The sequence below is a fragment of the Scyliorhinus canicula genome, chromosome 12, assembly GCF_902713615.1.
Source record: "Scyliorhinus canicula chromosome 12, sScyCan1.1, whole genome shotgun sequence".
NCBI lineage: Eukaryota > Metazoa > Chordata > Chondrichthyes > Carcharhiniformes > Scyliorhinidae > Scyliorhinus > Scyliorhinus canicula.
In genome coordinates, this window is record NC_052157.1 from 119,192,739 (window position 1) to 119,216,344 (window position 23,606).

General features: G+C 47.1%; 1 protein-coding gene across 6 annotated transcripts in view; it reads right to left on the minus strand.

Annotated features, from left to right (window-relative positions):
• Positions 1-23,606, minus strand: part of LOC119974725 (elastin-like) — a 290,086-nt gene that overhangs the window by 261,487 nt on the left and 4,993 nt on the right. For all 6 annotated transcript variants that reach the window (XM_038813896.1, XM_038813894.1, XM_038813895.1 and 3 more), the window contains exon 2: positions 3,199-3,270. In XM_038813896.1, coding sequence (XP_038669824.1) covers positions 3,199-3,270 — 72 coding nt within the window. The remainder of the gene's footprint in view (positions 1-3,198; positions 3,271-23,606) is intronic.

The window sequence follows — 23,606 nt, forward strand, 5'->3', positions numbered from 1 at the left end:
TCATGCAGCATGTCAGCCAGAGCTGCACCAAAATTCGCAGTGCTCCGTCATTTGCCCTAGTCTGGCAATGAAGGCGGAGATTGTTTCTCCTGTGTTCCTGACAGCTGAGTTGAATTTGCATCGCTGTAGTATGATCAAGGGTCTGGGGTTGTAATGCTCCCTGACCAACTTCACTAACTGGTCAATTTACTTAGTGTCATGGGTCTCCAACGTCAACTTTCTTATCAGGTTGTTGGCCCATAAACTGTTAATAGGAGAACTATCTCTTTATCCACGCCTGTTATTTCATTTGCCATGATGTAGTAACGGACCGCTTAATATACTGGTTCCAGTCTTCAGCCCCCTGGTCGAACGGGATGAACTTCCCACTCATGGCCATTTTTCACTCACTCTTCTCTGGTATTGTCGATGCAATCCAACTCTGTTAGTCTTGGAGGCTCCTCCCTGCCCCCTCAAATTCAATAATTTTGGGCTTGAGATCGATCCGGTTTATACTGGTCGCCAATGTGGAGGCTCAAGGCAATAGCAGGTAGACGTGAGTAAGGAAAAACAAAATGTTTATTGGCAACTAACAAGGGCAACTTATACAGGCACAGAACTTCTATACAGGTGTTAACACTCTGGCTCCCAGGTTCACACTAACCAGACCTAACCACACTTTCCTCATTGGCCGGCATTCAGCACTCCTGCACAATATTCCAGTCATATGGACCATGAGGGCATGTTAAAGGAGCCACACTACCATAGGTCAGTATAGGTCAAGGCAGCCATATTTGTAGCTGCTTTTTAAAAGCTACAGCAGAAGCTGTCCATGCTCAGAGAAACACCCCCATGAGAGATGCTATCGAACCAGCTACACGACAACGCAGCCAAAAATTAATACCTTGAATTGAGGAAAATAAAACTTCCCGCTTCCTAGCAATTCAACTACTAAGAATCCTTTGCATTTACCCGACCTACAAATCCAACTCGACCAATTACTGCCTCAGTGTACGCTCAATCATCAGCAAGTGATGGAAGCTGTCGCTAACAGGGCTATCAAACAACACTTAGACACCTATAATCTGATGTGTTGGGCAGGCTGGGTTGATGTGGACTGCACTTGATACAATGTAGCGAGTGACAGACCTCCAACACTCGATAAGATGCAACACAATTTTACTTAACGTCTTAACTATTATACATGTTCAACTGTGGGTTGACACTATGCTGACTTGACTGGAGACCTAGTACTAGCGTGACCAGACTTACTAGCTACCGCATGGTGTTTGCACTGGCTAGCTCACAAACTCTGACTGTCTCAGAGGCTGGATCCCGAGAGAGCAGGAAACCTGGTGCCCTCTGGCTTTATAGTGATAGTGTCCTGTCTGGTGATTGGCTGCTGTGTTCTGTGCGCTTACTGGTCATCCTGTGTGTCAATCACTGCCTGTCTGCACTCCATTATATACATAGATGTATATTATGACATAATCTGCTCAATTTGCTTCCACCAGAACTACACAGCCCTGCAACCCATTACAGCTAAATTCTCAAGGTGAAGTTATCAGAATTTCCCGACATCAAGGCAACTTCCCCTGACATCAACAAAACTGAAGTCACTGGTAAGCAGGAGAGAAACTGTTCACTGTCAGGAGTCATAGCACAAAGAAAGATGGTTGCAATGTTGGAAGTCAAACATTGCAGAGTTCCTCAGGGTAGTACCCAGGGCAAACCATTTGTAGTTACTTAATCAGTGACCTTCCTTCCAATGTCAGTTCAAAAGTGGAAATTTTTACCAGTGATTGCACAGTGAACTCCTCAGTAAATTTCGACCCCATCCAACAAGACCTGGGCAATATTCGGCTTGGGCTGCAGTTCACTCAACTGCTAGCCAATGACCATCTATAATTTAAAAAAATCTATACCTTTCCCATTGACATTAAAACTGTGGCTACCAGTGCAGGTCAAAGGCTCGGAATCCTACAGCAAGTAACTCACCTCCTGACGCCCCCCCCCCCCAAAAAAAAAAGCCTGTCCACCATCTCCAAGTCAGGAGTGTAGTGGAATACTCTCCACTTGCATGGATGAGTGCAGCTCCAACAACACTCAAGAAGCTCAACACCATCCAGGTCACTGCAACCCGCTTGATTGGTACCCTTTCCACAAACATTCGCTACCTCAACCACTGACAAACAGTGGCAGAAGTGTGGACCATATACAAGATGCACTGCAGTAACTCACAAAGGTTCCTTAGACAACACCTTCCAAACCCACAACCACTACCACTAGAAGGACAAGAGCAGCAGATAACTGGGAACCTCACCACCTGGAGTTTCCCCTCCAAGTCACTCACCACCCTGACTTGGAAATATATCGCCGTTCCTTCACTGTCACTGGGGCAACATCCTGGAACTCCCTCCCTAATAGCACAATGGGTGTACCTACACATCAAAGACTGCAGCAGGTCAAGAAGGCAACTCACCACCACCTTCTGAAGGGCAACTGGGGATGGGCAATAAATGCTGGCCTAACCAGCGATGCCCACATCGCGTAAATGAATTTTAAAAAGCACCATCATTGAATTCCACCAGTATCAAGGTCCTGGGGCTTACTGTTAACCAGAAGTTCACCCACATGAATTAAAACCATAACAGAGGCTGAAAGTTTTGCACCAAGTAACTCACCTTGTCCAGTATCTACTAGGGAACAGTCAGGAAGCTCCATTTGCCTGGATGAGTGTATCTCCAACAACACAAGACGCTGAATGTAATGCAGGGCAAAACAGCCTGCAACCTCTTGTCACATAGAACTGCAAGGCCAACAGATACATGGGAACACTGCTACCGGACTTTGAAATATGGTGCTGTTCCTTCATTGTCATTGGATCAAAATTCTTGAACTCCCCATCCTAACAGCACAGTTGATGCATCTGCACCACATGGTCAGCAGCTGTTCAAGGCTCACCGCCTTCGAGGGCAATTAGGGGTGGGCAATAAATGTTGGCCATACGAATGACGCCACTTGTCATGAACAAATGAAAGAAAATCTTCATTCTCAACATTTACCTGATGTTTGACCATTTGAACTACCACTCTATTCCAGCAATTGTACCTGGAAACTTCGCAGCCATTTTGAAAATCATAAAAAACAAACTCACTCTCACCATGTTCTAAATTAACGCTTCCAATTTATTTATGCAATTGTAAAAGCACCACTTACCAGTGCCGCGAAAATATGCATTTGGAAGCAAGAGGCGTCCTAGTGTTCCTTGAACCCCTGTTGCAGGAACCCCTGTCAAACCAAAAGAAAATTTATTGTAACAGATTCACAATTCTTTGAATATAAATTCATTTTCAAATGCGCAACCACTTTCTCTTCAGTGCTATTTCAACAAATAATTATCCTGATGCTTCATTCCAATCAGTATGAATAATTTATATAAGGGGCGCGATTCTCCGCCCCCCACGCCGGGTGGGAGAATTGCGGGAGGACCGGGCGAATCACGCCACGCCTCCCTGGCACCCCCGCGATTCTCCCACCCCCCCCAAAATGGCGTGTCGCATTTTGCGTCTAAAAGACGTACTCTTTTCCCTCCGCCGCCCCGCAAGATCAAGCTGCCATGCCTTGTGGGGCAGCGGAGGGGAAGACAGCAACCGCACAGCCAACCAACTTGCGCATGCGCGGCTGACGTCACTTAGGCGCCCCTGGCCGCGTCATTCCCGGCGCGCCGCTTTGACGCAAGCGTCAAGGCCTGGCGCACGAAATTCATGCGCCGCTGCTCCTCGCCCCCTGGGGGGGGGGGGGGGGGGAGAATAGGGGGCGAGGAGCGGCCTCTGACACTGGAGTGAAACACTCCGGGTTTCATTCCGGCGTCGGCTGTTTGTCTCCCTTTGGGAGAATTGCGCCCAAGGTTTCTTTGATCTACTGTATGCGCAAAAGCTTAACAAATGCACAAAAAGGTAGTTAGCTTGATGCACTCAGTGTATTGTGCCCACATTTAGACAGACTATAAACTACATAGGGTGAGATTCTCCGCAGATGCGGAGAATCGTAAAGGCTGCCGTGGGACAGGCCGTGACCCACGGCAGCCTTTACGCCCACTTCCGGGGCCGATTCTCCCCCCCGGGCGGGGCTAGGAGCGTGGCCCCGTGCGTCAACCAACGGTCATCAAGGTCGCACGTCAAGCGCCACGCCGGCTGGCGCGGCTGATGATGTCAGCCGCGCATGCACAGTAGCCGTCTTTTCCCTCAGCCGCCCCGCAAGACGTGGCGGCTTGATCTTGCGTGGCGGCGGAGGGAAAAGTGTGTGTCTGTTACGGACGCACGGCCCGCGATCGGTGGGCACCGATCGCGGGCCTATACTCCCCTTGGCATGGCCGTGGTACTGCCGTGCCAACCGGGCCCCCAGATGCCCCAAACAGGCATCTGGCGCCCGTTTCACGACGGCAGTGAGCAGGTGTGTTTGCTGCCGTGTTGCAACGGGCATGAAGGCCCGGCCGCTCGGCCCATCGGCCTCGGAGAATCGCCGTAAAAAACGGCGAGCGGCGATTCGTGGCGTGCGTCGGGGAGAATAACGGGAGGGCGTGAAAAATGTCGTGAGGCCCTCCTGCTATTCTCCCACCCGGTGTGGGGGGCGGAGAATCGCGCCCATAGTGTCCGAAAATGACCTTGAACCATATTGCAAAATAACAGTGCAATGCTGATTTTCAGCACATATTGTGGAAAACATCAGCAGGTTTCTATTGTGACACCATTGATTCCTCAGTGCTTTGTGACAATTAGTTAAATCTCTGCTGAAATTCTCAGCATTTCGTTACTTGAGCTGTGATATCTCATGGAGAAGACCTAAGATTGGGGGTTTCCTGCATTTATGCCAGTTCTGAATAGGTTCCACAGGTTTAGAGACAAAACGGCCCAACAGAATTTTTGTATTTATTTCTTTTCACAAAGACTTGCATTGTATTTTCTCGATCTTCAGAAAATGGCCTACAGGATTGGAGTAAGTAACGAGAAAATGGAAGAGCTTTCAGGATTGCAATTTTTTAAACAATGCCCTTGATCTCCCAAGCAGCAGCAATAATAGTTGGATTGCCATTTCACTCAAATTCTCCTTACTCGACACTCCTGCTTTCCAGGGTCTTCGAGTCCTGCATCTGCAGAAATGTGCAGCATCTTCCCCTTGGGGAAGTCCGCCGGAGTGGAGTCGTGTAGGGGAAAGACAGGATACAATCCTTTTTTTTGACAAACAGGACTAGCTTCATTTGCAGGGTAACATGCATAGAAAATAGAAGCAGGAGGAGACCATTCAGCCCTTCGAGTCTGCTCCATGATCATGTCTCATCAACAAATTCAATACCTTGATCCCGCCTTCCCCCCATATCCCTTGATCTCTTTAGCCCCAAGGGCTATATCTAATTCTTTCTTGAAATCACACATTCTGGCCTCAACTACTTTTTGTGACAGTGAATTCCACAGATTCACCACCCTCTGGGTGTAGAATTTTCTTCTCACCTCAGTCCTAAAATGTTTACCTATTATCCTCAAACTTTGACCCCTAGTTCTAAACTCCCTCACTATTGGGAACATACTTTCTGAATCTGCCCTATCTAATCCAGTTAGAATTTTATAAGTTTCTATGAGATCCCTTCTCACTCTTCTGAACTCCAATGAATATAATCGTAATCAATTTGATCTCTAACTCATATGGCAGTCCTGCCATCCCAGGAATCAGCCTGGTAAACCTTCGCTGCACTCCCGCCATAGCAAGTACATCCTTCCTCAGATAAGGACACCAAAACTGCGCACAATACTCCAGGCATGGCGCCACCATGCCGCACTGTAAAACATCTCTATTCCTCTCTTCAAATCCTCTTGCTGTGAAGGCCAACATAACATTTGCCTTCTTTAATGCCTCATATACCTGCGCGCATTTATTTTCACCGACTGATGCAGGAGGATACCAAGGTCTCGTTGAGTATCCACCTATCTTAATTTACACTATTCAAATAATAATCTGCCGTTCTATTTTTGCTACCAAAATGGATAACCTCATTTATCCACATTATACAGCGTATCATTCACTCAGCCTGTCCAAATCACGCTGAAGCATCTCTGCATTCTCCTCAGTTTACCCTCCCATCCAACTTTGAATCATCTGCAAATTTGGAGACAATGAATTCAGTTCAAAATAATTGATATATAATGTGAACAGTTGGGGTCCTAGCACAGGGACTGCCATTAGCATTCTTTCCCCTTGGTTTCTGTGGGTATTTGCACTCCGTTTCCCTGGGTTCTGTAGCTATCACTCATCTTTCATTCTCACTCCACAGTATGAATATTTCCCACTTCCTCTGTCTTTAGCTTTGATAATGGGGCATCTGGACTCAAAACTATAGCTTTTTTCTCCCTACAGATGCTTCCAGACCTGCTGAGATTTTCCAGCATTTTCTCTTTGGGTCCTAGCACAGATCCCTGCAGTATCCAACTAGTCACTGGGCGGAACCTGGAGAGGTTCATGACGGCGTCGGAAGCCTCTCCCGGCCCCCTATTCTCCCCTACCCGGGGGGATAGGCGGGCCGTACCGGGAAACTCGGCGGCTGGGCCTTGTCCCTGGCTTCAAGGCCCGCGCAACAAGAATGATACTGCGGCGGCGCCTAATGACGTCAGCCGCCCGTGGGTTGGGCAGCTCAAACCCGCGCATGCGCGGTTGCCGTCTTTCCCCTCAGCCTCCCCGCAAGACGTGGCGGCTTGATCTTGCGGGGCGGCGGAGGGGAAACAGTGCATCTCCTTGAGACGCCGGCCCGACGATCGGTGGGCACCGATCGTGGGCTAGTCCCCTCCCGAGCACGGTCGTGGTGCTCGATCCCCGATCCGCCCCCCCCTAGGCCCCACACTTACCTGGCGCGCCATGTTCACGACGGCAGCGACCAGGTGTGGTTGCCGCCGTCGTGAACAGGTCGGGAACGGCAGACCGCTCGGCCCATCTGGGTCGGAGAATTGTGGGCCGCCGTGAAAAACGGCGGCCCGCGTTTCTCCGAGCGGCGTGTCGGAAAACCGGTCACGCCATTTTTTGGGGGTGTGGGGGGAGGGGTGGGAGAATAGCGGGAGGTGCAGGAGCGGACCTCCCGCTATTCTCCCACCCATCGTGGTTGCGGAGAATCGCGGCCACTGACTGCCAATCGGAAAAAGACCCATTTTTTCCAAGTCTTTGCTTCCTGCCGGCTAACCCCTTGCACTTATATGACATTGTGTCGAAAGCCTAAATAAACCACATCCACGGGTTCTCCCTGGCCAACTCTACTAATTACATATTCAGAATTCTAGTCAATTTGTCAAGCCTGATTTCCCTTTCGTAAATGCTGATTTTGTCTGATTATACCACTGCCTTCCAAATGCTGTGCTATGAAATCCTTGATAATGTACTCTCGCAACTTCTCCGCTACCAACATTAGGCTCACTGGTCTATAGTTCCCTGGAACCATTCCAGAGTCCAAAGAATTTGGGAAAATGACCATCAAATGGATCTACTGTTTCTGGGCCACTTCCTTAATTACTTTATCTGCCTCCAATCCCATTAATTTCCCAAAACCATTTGTCTAGTAATACTTATGTCTTTCAGCTCATCGCTAAAGATCCAGTTTGAATGTTAGTGAATGGGTGAGTAAATGGGTAGGCTGGAGGCATGGGTGAGGTGGTTGAGTGGGTAATGGGGGGGTATTAAGGTATCAGTTGTGTTGTTAGCCAGCTGTTAAACTTGGTTTTAATCTGTCTAATGTTTCTTGTGTATCTAACAGGTAAGTGCCACGGAACTATCCGAAGTCTCCAACAGGGATAGGGTGGAGGTGTGGGCTTAAGTAAGTTGCTCTTTCCAAGGGCCGGTGCAGACTGGATGGGCCAAAGGGCCTCCTGCTGCATTGTAAATTCTATGATTCTCTGAACTCTAGCTCGCAGTCAGACCTTCGCGGAGGGTCCCAGTGAGCCCGTCAGAGGTTGAAATTTCCCAGCAATTGCTACATGGGTCAGTAAGTCAGTACTTCACAGGGTCCTGTCATGCAGCTCTGGTTGTACATCCAGTCTGTCAATCTGGAGACTTGAAGAGTTGGTCTTAAAATTAGACGGTGGTGGGGGTGCTCTAATAGAGGACCATAGCATTGCTTTGGGTGTATTTGGTAATCGGGCCACAAATTGCATATATAATTATCTTAGTTTTCCAAAGTTCAAATTCCTGCTTAAATTCAATTGCATAATCACAGATTTAAAATCGTCCATGAACTGGTATGATTGGGCAATGTTTTAGAATGTATTTTTTCCACTTGCATTGTTGTATTTAAGAATGGTAACTTGACGCATTTTTATCGCAGCTGAAGATGGGTTCATCACAAAAATATTTCTTAATGCGAGTGTCTCACCACTTGTGAGTAATCTATTTTAAAAACTGACAAGTTGTTACATGCCGTGCACCCCCACCCAGGAGTTTCCCGGCGGCATGGGGTGGGGGGGGGGGCTTCAATGGGAAATCTCGTTGACAAGTGGGGGGAGTAGAGAATCTCGCTGCCAGCGAACGACATGCCACTGGGAAAAATGTGGCTGAGGAACTGGATAATCCAGCCCAATATAGTCAGCTTCTTAGAAAATTAACTTTATTTTGATACTTTCAAAGGTGTCCATTCGTATCCTTACGCCTATAAAACCCATTTGAACTTTAAGGGCGCAATTCTCCCATATGGGGAGAAATCGTAAGGCTGGCGTCAAATCCGGGCGGGTTTGACGCCAGCCCCCCCCTTCCCGACCGGGAACCGATTCTGGTCCCCGGTCGGGGCTAGCATGCCGACGCCATAAACTCCGGCATCGCGGGCTTAACGAATTTCGTTAAGCCCGCTTGCCAGAGTTAACGCCGGCTGACGCGTCATATGACGTCAGCCACGCATGCGCGGATTGGAAGACTCCAACCCGCGCATACGCGGATGACGTCATCGCGCATTTGCGCGAAACCCGCGCATGCGTGGGCCGGGATGCCCCTCAGCCGCCCCGCGAAGTGATACAGCGGGGCGGCGGAGGGACAAAGAGTGCGCGGGCATCGGGCCCGCGATCAGTGCCCACCGATCGCGGGCCCATGGCACCCTTGGCACGGCCGTGGTACTGCCGTGCCAATCGGTGCCATGGTTTTAAAGATCGAGAGTTTACGGCCGTTTTTACGAATGGCCAGGCCAGGTGTGTTTGCCGTTCGTAAAAACAGCCGTAAAGGGCGGGGAACTCGGCCCATCGAACAGCTGAGAATCGCTGCCGGCCGTAAAAAAACGGCGGCAGCGATTCGTATCGGGAGTCGGGCGTGGGGGGAGAATAGCGGGAGGGCGTCGGAACAGCGTGGCCGTAAAATTTTACGAGCCACGCTATTCTCCGCACCGTCGGCTTAAAAGGCAGAATTGGTGAATGCCTGCTATACTCATTGAATCACTGGTCATGTTACGTGGTAAGAAAAGCAAAATTCTGCAGATGCTGGAAATCTGAAATAAAAAAATTCTGCAAAAAATTCAGCAGGTGTGGGCCGCATCTGTGGAGAGAGAAACAGGGTTAACTTTGCGATTCCAACATGACTCTTCATCAGTTCTGAAGCGTCATACAGGCTCAAAATGCCAACTCTGTTTCTCTCGCCACAGATGCTGCCTCGACCTGTAGGGTTTTTCCAGCATTTTTTTGTTTTTATGTCATGTAACGTGGAGAGGGCCTGCTTCCAGTGTGATGTTATTTTATATCTTCACAAAGAAAATAGTGAAAACTCTTCTTTTCTGCTTCCATCTGCACCAAAGCAGACCATCGGAGAGTAAGTTCAGCTCATAGGATTTTACAGATGTTAATGCCTACTGATTTCAAGGTCAGTAGTGAATTGGCAACTTCTGCTCTTTGATTGAGAGAACAAGAGCAGTATAGTCACATCCACAGCTATCGCCACACCAGTACCGACCCACAATTCAGGGAGATACACAGATATCAGGGAGATTCACAGATATCAAGTGATGGGGGAAGCACCACATATCCATCAGCATGGTGATGGAGAAGGACTCAACGAGGTGTGGGCTCATCAGAAACGCTGGACTGAATGTAACAGTGTTTTGGACTTTCCAGCCCTGCTACCTGAAGAGTTGGTGGGGAATGCATTGCATCAGCGTCAGCTGCCCTACAGCAATTCGGAGGCAGGACTTCTGCTCCTCACTCGGGAGGAATTCCCACCTCAAATTTGCTGGCCACTCGGATTAGCTGGTCCCACCAGTCTGAGTCCAGGGACATGTGTGATCTGGTGGTAGAGACGGAAGGCGAGTCCCAGGCAGTCTTAATGGCAAGAGAGTACTGGGGGAGGGGGCAATCTGGAAAGGGGGGGCCAGTGATGGAAACAGCCCCCTCCATGTCTCACACCCAAGGCCTGAGCTTCCCTCCCATCCTTGAACTCCACCCACCTGGCAGGAAGCTGTCTTTCAGGGTCTTAGTTAGGGCAGGCGGCAGGATGCCCCAGGACAGCCTGCCCTGTAAAATTGCAGCCAGGTCGGGACAGACATGCAGGTGACGGGAGGGTCACCAGGGGAATCTTATACCCCTACCCACCCTGCAAGCATACCAGCAGGGCTCTGTAAAATCCTGCCTATTGTCTTTCTGGCAGCCATTGCTTAGGTTAGAGAACTTAGCCTTCCTGAATTAAAATAATCTATTGAGCATCAAAATCATATAGGAGACCCTTAAATAAGCCTTCCTGAATTAAAATAATCTATTGAGCATCAAAATCATATAGGAGACCCTTAAATAATACCTCTTAATGAATAGGTGGAGAGGACATATGCATGAAGATTGCTATTAGTTAGGCAAAAACTGACTTTAATCATGACTCCAGTCACAAGAGAATATATTGAACACGGGCCTGGAAATTCATGGAAACACAATGCAGTGTTCTAAGTATGGAACACCAGGACCATGCCTGTTGAAATGTGAGCTGGCTATTTCAACTGTAAAAAAGCGCTGTTATGGCTAATGTCAAGAATGCTGGCAGGACATCTCTCAAGCATTACCCTTTGCACTATTGTGTAGCCTCAAGTTTCTTATCCGAAATAAAATCATTTGGCACCACTTGTAATGAATATATCACATATTTGGCATCCACTAGCTGCCTTCTACTTTGTGCCTGATGTGTCAGTTTCTCGTTTATACCTCTTGTACCGACTTGAGGGGGTAGCTCAAGATTGCGGAGTACAAGAAACGTTTGAAAAATGGGGTGGGTGAATGGGTACTCTTTTCCCAAGGGGTAGGGGGACTGTATTATCTTGGTCTTGAGAAATCTTCAGCTTGTAATCGCTGGATGAAAAAATAGTGCTGCCGACGGATCTGCTTGGGCAACTTTATCGGCTACTTTGTGAATCTCAGGTGGTAACTGGTGAAGTGATTAAAGAATACATAAACACAGAGACTTTCAAATCTACATCCCAAATATCAGGCCCAAGTTGAAACCAATAATTGATTGCCTGTTCTTTATGTGTTACATTGGCAAGCTCTCTTGCAGTGCCCAGGGGGTTCTCTGCATTTTGCGTTGCCTTCTCTGGAGGGAATGCTTGTTATCAGTCACCTGCTACAGTCTCCAGATCCTGCAGTCATAATCAGACATAGTTTGTACAATGGATGGCAGTCGTGTTAAGGATCCAAGTGTAAATGTTCAATGTGCCAGCATACTATACAGGATGTGAGCCAGTTCATATAAGTACTGTTAAGCACTATGGGTCTGTTTAGCTCTGTTGGCTGGACTGCTGGTTTGTGATGCAGAACAAGGCCAACATTGTGAGTTCAATTCCCAAAGCAGCTGAAGTTATTCATGAAGGCTATCCATCCCCTTCTCAACCTTACCCCTTGCCTGAGGTGTGGGGAAAGGAGCCTCTCGTCCCCTGGGACTATGGCAACTTTACTTTATAAGAACTGTTAACTGACTTATTTGTTGGTGCAAGGAACATAGTGCCATGTGATACCTCGAAAGCCAGTTTTTTATTATTACAATACCTGGGAATACCTCAATCCTTCTCTGATTCCATTATCTGTCCCAATTATGTATCCAGTTATCCGTTTCATTCAAAAAAGCTTCTCTCTCTTGCTGGTTACTGAGTTCAGTAAACTTATTTTGATACTGCAAAGGTTCCTTGTGTTTATGGAGATTCAACTCATCATCATCCTCTATGAGGCCCATTCACCTGCATCTGATGGTTTTTTCTCAAATACTCCAACTATTGTTTCTATCTATCTCTAATAGAGGACGACAACAGTCTCAGAGGTTAGTGTTTGCCATTTTGCTTTTGTTATGAAAGCCATATCACTCCCTTACAAAAGGCTGCTCAGCTCTTCCCTTATTTAAATATGTTATGCCTTCATTCCACTGTATTCCTGAATTTGCGTTTTGCCTCCACCCCGAAGTCCTGCTCGAATCATTTAAATTAGTGCTCTCCAGTATTTCTGATGGAAACAGCCTCCAATTGTTGTCGGTATAAGCTCCACCTCGCCACAGTTAAGCCACTGTTTCAGGGATCCAAGAGTTTCTAGCTTGGTGCTCAGAAAGCTCTCAAATTGAATTGTAGAGGGAATTGGAATCAAATCTAACCAAAATGTGTTCTTAGCATAAAAATTGTGGAACGAGTTTTATCTGATCAGTTTTGCATAACTTGCATCTGCAGTCGGTAGTCTTCAAATAATCAGAAGTCTCACAACACCAGGTTAAAGTCCAACAGGTTTATTTGAAATCACTAGCTGTCGCAGCAGGGTAGCATGGTGGTGGGGCAGCAGGGTAGCATGGTGGTTAGCATAAATGCTTCACAGCTCCAGGGTCCCAGGTTCGATTCCCGGCTGGGTCACTGTCTGTGTGGAGTCTGCACGTCCTCCCCCTGTGTGCGTGGGTTTCCTCCGGGTGCTCCGGTTTCCTCCCACAGTCCAAAGATGTGCGGGTTAGGTGGATTGGCCATGCTAAATTGCCCGTAGTGTCCTAATAAAAGTAAGGTTAAGGGGGGTTGTTGGGTTACGGGTATCGGGTGAATACGTGGGTTTGAGTAGGGTGATCATGGCTCGGCACAACATTGAGGGCTGAAGGGCCTGTTCTGTGCTGTTCTATGTTCTGTCGCAGCACTGCTCCTTCATCGGGTGAAGTGGAGGCAGATTCACAATCACAGCATATATAGGAGAGACACAATTGCAAGATAATTATAGATTGGAATGTGAAGAGTGGTTGGAATGTGAGTCTTTTCAGGTCAACAAATTTGTGAGTGATAATCACAGGTAATCAAGGTGTGAATTGTCTCAAACCAGGACAGTTAGTAGGGAGCAAAGGGCTAATTGATCGATTCCTATTCCTATGTTCCTGACAGAGGGTATTTTTAGCTGTTGATTTTCAGGTAATTTAATAGCTTCTCCGAAAGTAACATCACCAAAAAGGTGAGAACGCAAATTTGTAAAAATTGTTCCAGCACTGCCATCAACTATATGAAACCTCAGGGACAAGAAATAATGAAACCCCCCTGTAATTAGAATCCCTGGGGAGGATTGTAAGGAGGCTGCAGGAGCAGGGTGACCTTAATTAGATGGGAGGTGAAATTTAGCTTCCCTGATGGTGGGGTCAAATGTAGAGATTAACGCTGGCATGTTTGTGGCAGATCAGGCCCATGGCGGGTTCAAACTTACATTTTCTTGCCATGAATTTGTAATTACATTCTACTTTTATGATAAAGCCAGTGGCGCACAAGAATCTCGTGGCACCCAATTTTCATTCAGTTAGAGATGGAACGCAAAAGTGGGCTTTCTGCAGCTGTGTCTGAGGTCAGCACATTTCCTGTTGAACTCTCTGGCACAAGGAAGGGATGCAGGAGAATGGCAGCTTGCATGGAGGCTCCCGACCGACAAGGGCAAACCAGGGACATGAGAGAGTGGAAGAAGGCTCCAAAGAAACACAGAGGGTGAGGGCATGGAGGAGTGAAGTGGGAAGAAGTCAATATATGCCTAAAGGACAATGCCAGTACTATCCACATGTGGGTCCATCTCAGTGTATCGGCTGGCAAAGTGCTTTAGGGGGCTTTGGGTTCACATACAACATTCAATTATCCCCGCTTGGACTGATCTCAGGAAATGTCCTTGACAATGTATTGAAGGGAGGGTCAGTTGAGCCTGCAAGTTCGGCCATGTCCCACAGAGTGACAAGTACAACACTGGACACTGACATGAATGTTCAGTAAAAGAGTACAGGCAAAAACACAACATTGTCTGGGATTTTACAGCTGTTCCTGCCAACGGGATCGAAGACTAGACCGGATGACCCATCAGTGATCAATGGCAAGCTGCCTCTACCTCGGGGAGCCTGCCGCAGAGGGACCAGAAAAATCTGTCTATTGTTTCTTTCACAAGAAAGAAGTATTCCTCATTCTCCTATAACCATCAATGCATGTCAACCATTTGGCTCTCTGACTAAGCTAGACTCAACAATTATGCCAACATGAATCAAGTGAAATCAACGGAATTTGAATTATTTATAAGTGAAATATGAATTTGAAAAACAGCCTTCGTACTCTAAAGTTAATGGAGTTTGGAAAGAATGTTGTGGCCTCGATGAAGAGCCTCCATGTTTCTCCAAGGGCCCCCTTTATAAGCCACATGTACTTGCTGCATTGTTAGCCGAGGGTCGGTTTCACCATTGAATATCAATATGTCTTGCATGCACATCACTGGCCTTTAAATTTGCATCAGAATTGCGTGGCAACCAGCAAGAGCGTGGAAGTGGCGCCCAATTCCTATTCCTCTGTCAGCATAGCCCAGTTAAAATTCTGTCTCCTGAAAAATGTCTTTTTTTTTTGCTTCAGCCTTTTCGATTTGCTGGCTGTTGGGTAGGCTGAAACAGTGTGCGGAAGTATCAGCTTCTGCTGCTGCGGCTGTGTGTTTACAATTTTCTACTTGTGTTTGGTCAGTCAATGGTGCAAAGAAAGAAGAATGATAAACGGAGACCTAGCACTAAAATCACACCCCAAAAAATACTTACCAAGGTTTCCCTCTGCCTGTACGCTTCCTGTTCATTTCACATAAATGCTGCCAAGTTGGCAGGGTTATCTATCATGTTTCAACTTCAGGATACAACACTCCTCTAAAGGTGACTTCAGTTTCAGGACAGTGTGTTTGCAGCTAGAAGGGTGTGTATTTCAAGGAAATGTCAGCAAACAGTTGTTCTGTGTTCACTTCTCCCTTCTTCTGAAATCTCTCCAGTGATGGAGCTACCCAACCCATACTCATGGCCACGCCTTTGACCTTGAAATATTATGTAGTCTTGCTATTCCCATCAATCACAGATAAGGCCAACTCCTTGTATCACTCCACGCACATTCCCATCTCAATCCTACTTCCTCTATTTTTGCCCTGGAAAAAACTATCCCCCAATTTACTTACAACTGCACTTTTCATAGCTCAGAACTTTCTAACTCCAGAGGGGTCGTACACACACCCACACACAATCCAGAAGGTTCAGATGGGCAACTACATGGAACCATTTGATTTTCTAATCAAACTGGAGACTTCAGATGGTCTTGACACTTAGTAAAAGATTTATCCAGGAAAAGTTAGGAAGGATTAAAACCAATCTGAGACTCAGGTAACAATGCTACTGATCCCTCCAACTCCCCCCAATCAGGCCCACCCAAACCCCGACAACTCGATTGGAGGGATTAAAAATAATAATAATAATTTTATTGTCACAAGTAGGCTTACATTAACACTGCAATGAAGCTGCAGTGAAAAGCCCCGAGTTGCCACATTCTGGCCCCTGTTCGTGTACACAGAGGGAGAATTCAGAATGTCCAAATTATCGAACAGCACTTCGTTCGGGATTTGTGGGAGGAAACCTGAGCTCCCGGAGGAAGCCAACTCCGATACAGGGAGAACGTGCAGGCTCCGCACAGACAGTGACCCAAGCAGGGAATCAAACCTGGGATCCTGGAGCTGTGAAGCAACAGTGCTACCTACTGTGCTACCCAATGGAGTTCCTGGAAAGATAGGCACAGATTTGAAAGGTGACAACTCTTTCAAGGACTATGGAGTGGAAAGAGAGGTTGGAAATGAAGCAGTGACTAACCTTAACTGAATCATCTGACACCCTACCCCTTCCCCATCCTGCCCACTTACCTTCTCCCTCGCTTCTCAAAGTGCATAGCAAATATAGGGGCCTGCTTTATTGCAGCTAGTGTCATATAAAGGGTGTGTGGTTTCACTTCCCCCAATGCTCCTGCCCTGCACTGGGACTCCTCAGGGACCAGGTATGCTGCTGGTCGGAAGACTGGGTGAGAAATGAGCAGCTCCCACCTGGGTCAGTAAAAAGGAATGGAACAGCAATCTGACTGTGACTGCCAGTCCTTTGACGTTCTGGCCCAAAATGGCAAACAATTTATTTAGCCATTCTTTGCCAGATTGGTTGGACTGCCAAGTGCTCCTGGATCCCATTCTCATCTGCTAAAGTTGCTCACTCTTCCAGGATCATTCCACAATGCAAAGATAGCACCAGCATTTTTTCTCATCTGCAAACAATCTTTTTAAATCTGTCCCCCATGTATCCTCACTCCTCAGAATAAGTGCGAGGCGCTTATGAACATTTTTGTCACTAAGATTAAGATCCACCTAATGCACTGTCTCTGCCACGTCCTCCCCTTCCATTGGCCCAACCCCCTCTCGGGTTCCCCATTGCCTAAACCTTATCACTATCTTTCTCTAGTCTTTCTCCCAATTCTCCTAATGCATTTTCCAAGCTCATCTTTTCCATGAAACCCAAATCCTGCTCTACTCTAGTCCCACTCACCTGATGATGACCCAGCCTCTCCTCCTGGTTCCCATGTTAGCTGATGGTGTGAATGGTTCACGGTCATCTCTTTTCCCATTCTCCTTTAAATATGCCATCATCAACCCTCTCCTTAAAAAGCCAACTCTTGACCCTCTTTGCAATCTATCATCCCATCTCCAATCTCCCTTTGGTCCTTGAAAACATTGTTGCCTTCCAAATCTGTCCATTTTCTCCAGGAACTCGAACTTTGAACCCCCCCAATCAAACTTTCAGACTTGTCACAGGACTGAAACAGCTCTTAACATCATAAATGACATCTTATTTGACCGGTGATGGGCAACCTGGGCTAGTGAGTGGGCCGCAAGATTTAAATCTGGCATGTTCATTAACTATGACCCTTGGGGCAGCACGGTGGCACAGTGGTTAGCATTGCTGCCTACGGCGCTGAGGACCCGGGTTCGAATCCCGGCCCTGGGTCACTGTCCGTGTGGAGTTTGCACATTCTCCCCGTGTCTGCGTGGGTTTCGCCCCCACAACCCAAAGATGTGCAGGTTAGGTGAATTGGCCACGCTAAATTGCCCCTTAATTGGAAAAAATAATTGGGTACTCTAAATTTATAAAAAAAAACTATGACCCTTGAATATGATGGAACACCTGTTATACATATATTAACAGAACTGTCAAGTTCAACAGTTAAAACAAAATAAATATTTACGCTTAATTGGATGCAGAGCACACGACTCACAGTTAATGTTATGAGCAATCAGCACGCACTTCACTTTACAAGCATATCACTTCAGTTATACCAGAAGGAAAAAAGCCATTTAGATGGAAACCAGTGGAACCTGGCAACCCTGAGCATGAACAGCCTGAGTGAACAGCGAACAAAATGTCTCAAAGCCCCGATGGGCTACATGTTACCTCTGGGCCGTAGGTTGCCCACCACAATCTTTCACAGGGACAAAGGTAATCCATCTCTTCTCACCCAAATCGATGTGTCTGCAGCCTTTGACATGGTTGTCCCCACCATTCTTCACCAATGTCTCTCCGCCATTGTCCAGCTTGTGAGGCTGCTCACAACTGATTCCATTCTTGTGCATCTATCACTTGCATTGCTTCTCATCCCATTTCCTCATCCTTACCTCTGGCATCCCCCAGTGATATGCCCTCAACCCTCCTGTTTCTCATTTACATGCAAACAATCAACAAAAAGCATGGCGTTAGTTTGCACAGATATACTGATGATGCCCAGCTCTACCTCAACACCACTTCTCTTGATTCTTCCACTGTTGCTAAACTACCACATTGCTGATCCAACAGCCAGAAGTGGCTCAGTAGAACTTTCCTGCAATTATAGACTGACACTGTTGTTTTCAGCCCCCACTCCAAAGTCGATCCCCTAGCAACTGATTCCACACCTCTCACTGGCAACAGCCTGAGAATAATTTTGGTGCTATGTTTGATGCTGAGATGAGCTTCTGACTACATATTTGCACCATTACTAAGAGATTTCCACATCTATAACATCACTTGACTTTGTCTCTGCCTCATCTCATCTGTTGCTGAAACCTTCCTTCATGCTTTTATTACCTCTCGACGACTATTCCAACACAATGCTGGTTGTTCTCACATTCTACTCCCCATAAAATTGAGGTCATCTGAAATTCTGCTACCGTTGTCTTAATTGACACTAAGTCCCATTGTAACTTCATTGCAGTGTTAATGTAAGCCTACTTGTGACAATAAAGATTATTATAATAAATTTCCATCAACCCTGTGTTCACTGACTTACATTGAGACTGTGACTGCTAGTTAAGCAACATCTTGATTTTAAAACTCTCATACTTGATTTCAAATATCTCCATGGCCATGCCTCTCCCTATCTCTAATATCCTTTAGCCCCACAACTCTCAATTATGAATGTGCTCATCGAATTGTTGACTCTTGAGCATTCCAGATTTTAATTGCTCCATCATTGTGACCATGAGTTGGATTCTGTGCCGTCGGGATGCTCCGTTTTGCCGGCAGCCCGGGGTTTCCCGATGGCATGGGGCTGCCCCATAATGGGAAACTCCATTGACCAGCCGGCGTAACGGAGCATCCCGCCAGCGTGCTGCAACAGAAATGTGGCGTGGCGGGTGGAGAATCCAGCCCCAGATCTTCGGTTTCCAAGACCCCTATGGAATTCTCTCCCTAAACCTCTGCCTCTAACTCACTTTCCACTTTTTATACACTTCTTTAAACCTACTTCTCTGTCCCAAGTGTTTGATCATTTGACCTAATATCTCTTTATGTGGCTCAATGTTATATTTGGTTTTAGAATGGTCCTGTGAAGCACTTGATGATGAGGATAGAATGGCCGGCTATTGTCTCAAGACTTAGCTGGAGGTAATGATGTCAGAGTGTACAGACCAATGTATCCTCTAACTTTGGTTTATTGTGCAGGATTGGCTTGTTGCACAGCCCCTTTAAGAGTAACGTGCAGCTGCAGATCTTTAAAGGGAATGTTGCTTGTGTATAGCTTGTTTATGCTCTGCATGGACACACAGCCATGCAGCTTAGAGAGAACATTGATACAGACCAAGAGGTCATTCTCTGATTTATCTGCAAGGCAGTGTGCAAGAAGACAGTGGGCAGCACGCTAGCATAGTGGTTGCACTATGGCTTCAGAGCTCCAGGGTCCCAGGTTCGATACCCAACTTGAGTCACTGTGCGGAGTCCGCACGTTCTCCCCGTGTTGCGTGTGTTTCCTCCGGGTGCTTCGGTTTCCTCCCACAGTACAAAGATGTGTAGGTTAGGTAGATTGGCCATGCTAAATTGCCCTTAGGTTAGGTGGGGTTACTGGTTTACAGGGATAAGGTGGGGGTGGAGGTGAGGGCTTAAGTGGGGTGCTCTTTCCAAGAGCCAGTGCAGATCCAATGGGCCAAATGGCCTTCTTCTGCGCTGTAAATTCTAAGACAGTTGACCGCACTCTATTCTTTAAATATCTTCCCTCCCTTATCCAATAGAGATTACAATGGGATGAGAGAAGAACTAGTTAAGGTAGACTGGGTGCAAAGACTTTGTGGCGAAACAGTTAAGGAACAGTGGAAAACCTTCCAAGCGATTTTTCACAGTGCTCAGCAAAGGTTTATACCAAAAAAAAGGAAGGACGGTAGAAAGAGGGAAAATCGACCATGGATATCGAAGGAAATAAGGGAGTGTATCAAATTGAAGGAAAAAGCATACAAAGTGGCAAAGATTAGTGCGAGACTAGAGGACTGGGAAATCTTTAGGGGACAACAGAAAGCTGCTAAAAAAGCTATAAAGAAGAGTAAGATAGATTATGAGAGTAAACTTTCTCAAAATATAAAAACAGATAGTAAAAGTTTCTACAAATATATAAAACAAAAAAGAATGGCTAAGATAAATATTGGTCCTTTAGAGGATGAGAAAGGAGACTTAATAATGGGAGATGAGGAAATGGCTGAGGAACTGAACAGGTTTTTTGGGTTGGTCGTCACAAGACACAAATAACATGCCAGCGTTGATAGAAATGAGGCTATGACATGTGAAGACCTTGAGATGATTGTTATCACTAAGGAGGTAGTGATGGGCAAGCTAATGGGGCTAAAGGTAGACAAGTCTCCTGGCCCTGATGGAATGCATCCCAGAGTGCTAAAAGACATGGCTTGGGAAATTGCAAATGCACTAGTGATAATTTACCAAAATTCACTAGACTCTGGGGTGGTCCCGGCGGATTGGAAATTAGCAAACGTGACACCACTGTTTAAAAAAGGAGGTAGGCAGAAAGCAGGTAATTATAGGCCAGTGAGCTTAACTTCGGTAGTAGGGAAGATCTGGAATCTATCATCAAGGAAGAAATAGCGAGGCATCTGGATGGAAATTGTCCCATTGGGCAGACGCAGCATGGGTTCATAAAGAGCAGGTCGTGCCTAACTAATTTAGTGGAATTTTTTGAGGACAATACCAGTGCAGTAGATAACGGGGAGCCAATGGACGTGGTATATCTGGATTTCCAGAAAGCCTTTGACAAGGTGCCACACAAAAGGTTGCTGCATAAGATAAAGATGCATGGCATTAAGGGTAAAATAGTAGCATGGATAAAGGATTGGTTAATTAATAGAAAGCAAAGAGTGGGGATAAATGGGTGTTACTCTGGTTGGCAATCAGTAGCTAATGGTGTCCCTCAGGGATCAGTGTTGGGCCCACAATTGTTATCGAAAGCCGGTGCGCCACGGCCGGCGCGGGTCTGCACATGCGCACCACGGCCGGCGCGGGTCTGCACATGCGCACCACGGGTGGCAAGGGTCCGCACATGCATGCGACTGCCAGCGCGGGTCCGCGCATGCGCGTGGGTTGCCGACTCCGCGCCGGCCCCCGGGCAATATGGCGGAGCCCTACAGGGACCCTGTGCGGAGAAACATAGGCCGCCCCCCATATTAGCCCACCCGGCGATCGATAGGCCCTGAACGCAGGCCTGGCCACTGTGGAGACCCACCCGCAGTCAAATCCCCCCGCCCCACCTCACCCCCCCACCAGGACGGCCCCCGCAGCCAGAACTCCAAGGTCCCGCCGGGTGGGACCATATGCAACCCACGCCGGTGGGACTCGGCGGACGCTCGGCCCGTCGAGCGCAGAGAATCGCCTTGGATGGCGCTTTCAACGGTCCCCGACCGGCACGGCGGCGTCCCCGTAGGTGCGATTGCCGCCGATTCTCCAGTCACCAGAGAATCAGAGGCCCAGCGTCGGAGCGGCATGGCGCGATTCTCGAGCCCCCCCAAACGATTCTCCGACCCGCCGTGGGATCAGAGAATCCCGGCTCATAGATTTCCTACAGTGCAGAAAGAGGCCATTCAGCCCATCGTGTCTGCACCAACCCTCTGAAAGAGCACCTTACCAAGACCCACTCCCCGGCCCTATCCACTTAACCACACCCAACCTGCACATCGTTAGACTGTGGGAGGAAACCAGAGCACCCGGAGGAAACCCACACAGACACGGGGAGAACGTGCAAACTCCACACAGTCACCCAAGGCCAGAATTGAACCGGGACCCTGGGCGCTTTAGGGCAGCAGTGCTAACCACTGTGCCACACTTTCAAGCAGATTGACATCAATCATCCTCAATTTTGAATAATTATAAGATTGTCTGCCTGCAGTGAGAATTTCACATGTATCATGAAACCCAAGAGGGTTCAAATATTAGCTGGCGAGAGTATGGCGCGAAGCCAGAGGGAAGAATGCTGTCACTATTTTTAAACTCCTGCATACCCTATTCTTGTTGAGTGTAGGCCGTTACAATCAGCCCTGGCATGCGAGAGGGAGATGCACCATGGAAGGTGTTTGTTTTTTTTTTTATAACTGCTACTACATCCAGGGGTCACCACAATATACCAGCTTACATGAAAACCAAAAGGAATGCAAGTTTTAGCTTCTGTGTGACGGAGGGGAACATTTGTTGTTGAAGCTGTTAGATTAATCCTGTTGATGTGCAACTACCCAAAGGATGCCATGATAAGGAAGATGGAAAATATCATTTTTCCATAATATGGCCCGACATTGACCACAGTCGAGGAAAGGGGTTGCTCAGATGCACAAAATTAAATCAGAGGTAAAGGGTTCGATTTTCTGGCTGTTCACACTGGCATGATCTTCCAGTACCGCCAAGCCGCCATGGATTTCCCGGTGGCATGGGATGGGCATCAATGGGGAATCCCATTGACAGCATAAGAAAAAACACTGGAAAATCTTAGCAAGTCTGGCAGCATTTGTAAGGAGAGAAAAAAGGTAATGCTTCGAGTCCGGATGATCATTTGTCAAAGCTCTGACAAAGGGCCTTGACAAAGGGACATCTGGACTCGAAATGTTAGCTCTTTTCTCTCATATCAGATGCTACCAGACGTGCTGAGATTTTCCAGCAATCAGCATTCCAGATTTTTCCAAATTCCAGCATCCGCAGTAATTTGCCTTTTTCCCCCATCAACAGCGACGGACCCAGCAGATCCCACTGCCGGTCAACAGTGGGCTGCCACCCGCTGCCAAGAAATATGCCGCAGAGAGGCCAGAGAATCTTGCCCAAAGAGTCTGGGCCCAAAAACTCATCACTATTGCACAGATGGATGGAACAACTTTTATATGACTTCATTCCTATCTGTCCCGTTGTAGCCAGAGAATCATGTGTAAAGGCTTCTTTTCCCACACCAAGATGGATTCTTGGCTCCTTCCAACATGTCACTGGAACTGCCATAATCCCGTTTCATTTTTATTCAGGCTTTGAACAGGCAGAGGTGTCTTTTCTCTGCTGAAACAAACAACCAGAGCACTGTGCCAGGTGGTCGATTGAAAGTCAATATTTGACAGCAAGTGTGAGTCCCATCACTATAACAATGCAGAATGTAGCCAAATTTAAAAAATTGCTGAGGCCATTGGAAAAAAATATTGTCCCAGTTCAAGCGATTACACTCAGTCTAACTCAAAAACCCCATGCTGACCTCACAAAGAGAACTTCAAAATCATTTCCCCATGAAGAGAAGTCTAGAATAATTTGAGGTACATGCACTTCCTCAATTCCAACATCAGTTACAATTTGCTGGCATCTAGAGGAGATAAAGGATGATGGTGAGGAATCTGCATGTTGTCCCCAACCTGCACAGGGGATGAAAAGGAGTAATCAGATATTTCAGGACAAAAACTTTTTTTTCCAAAAGCTATCTTTCTGAGGGAGTGTGGGACACACTTGTTAAACGTGTCTCTCGTGCCAGGGAGGTTGTTCATTGCTAATTATGACTTAAATAACAACATTAATAA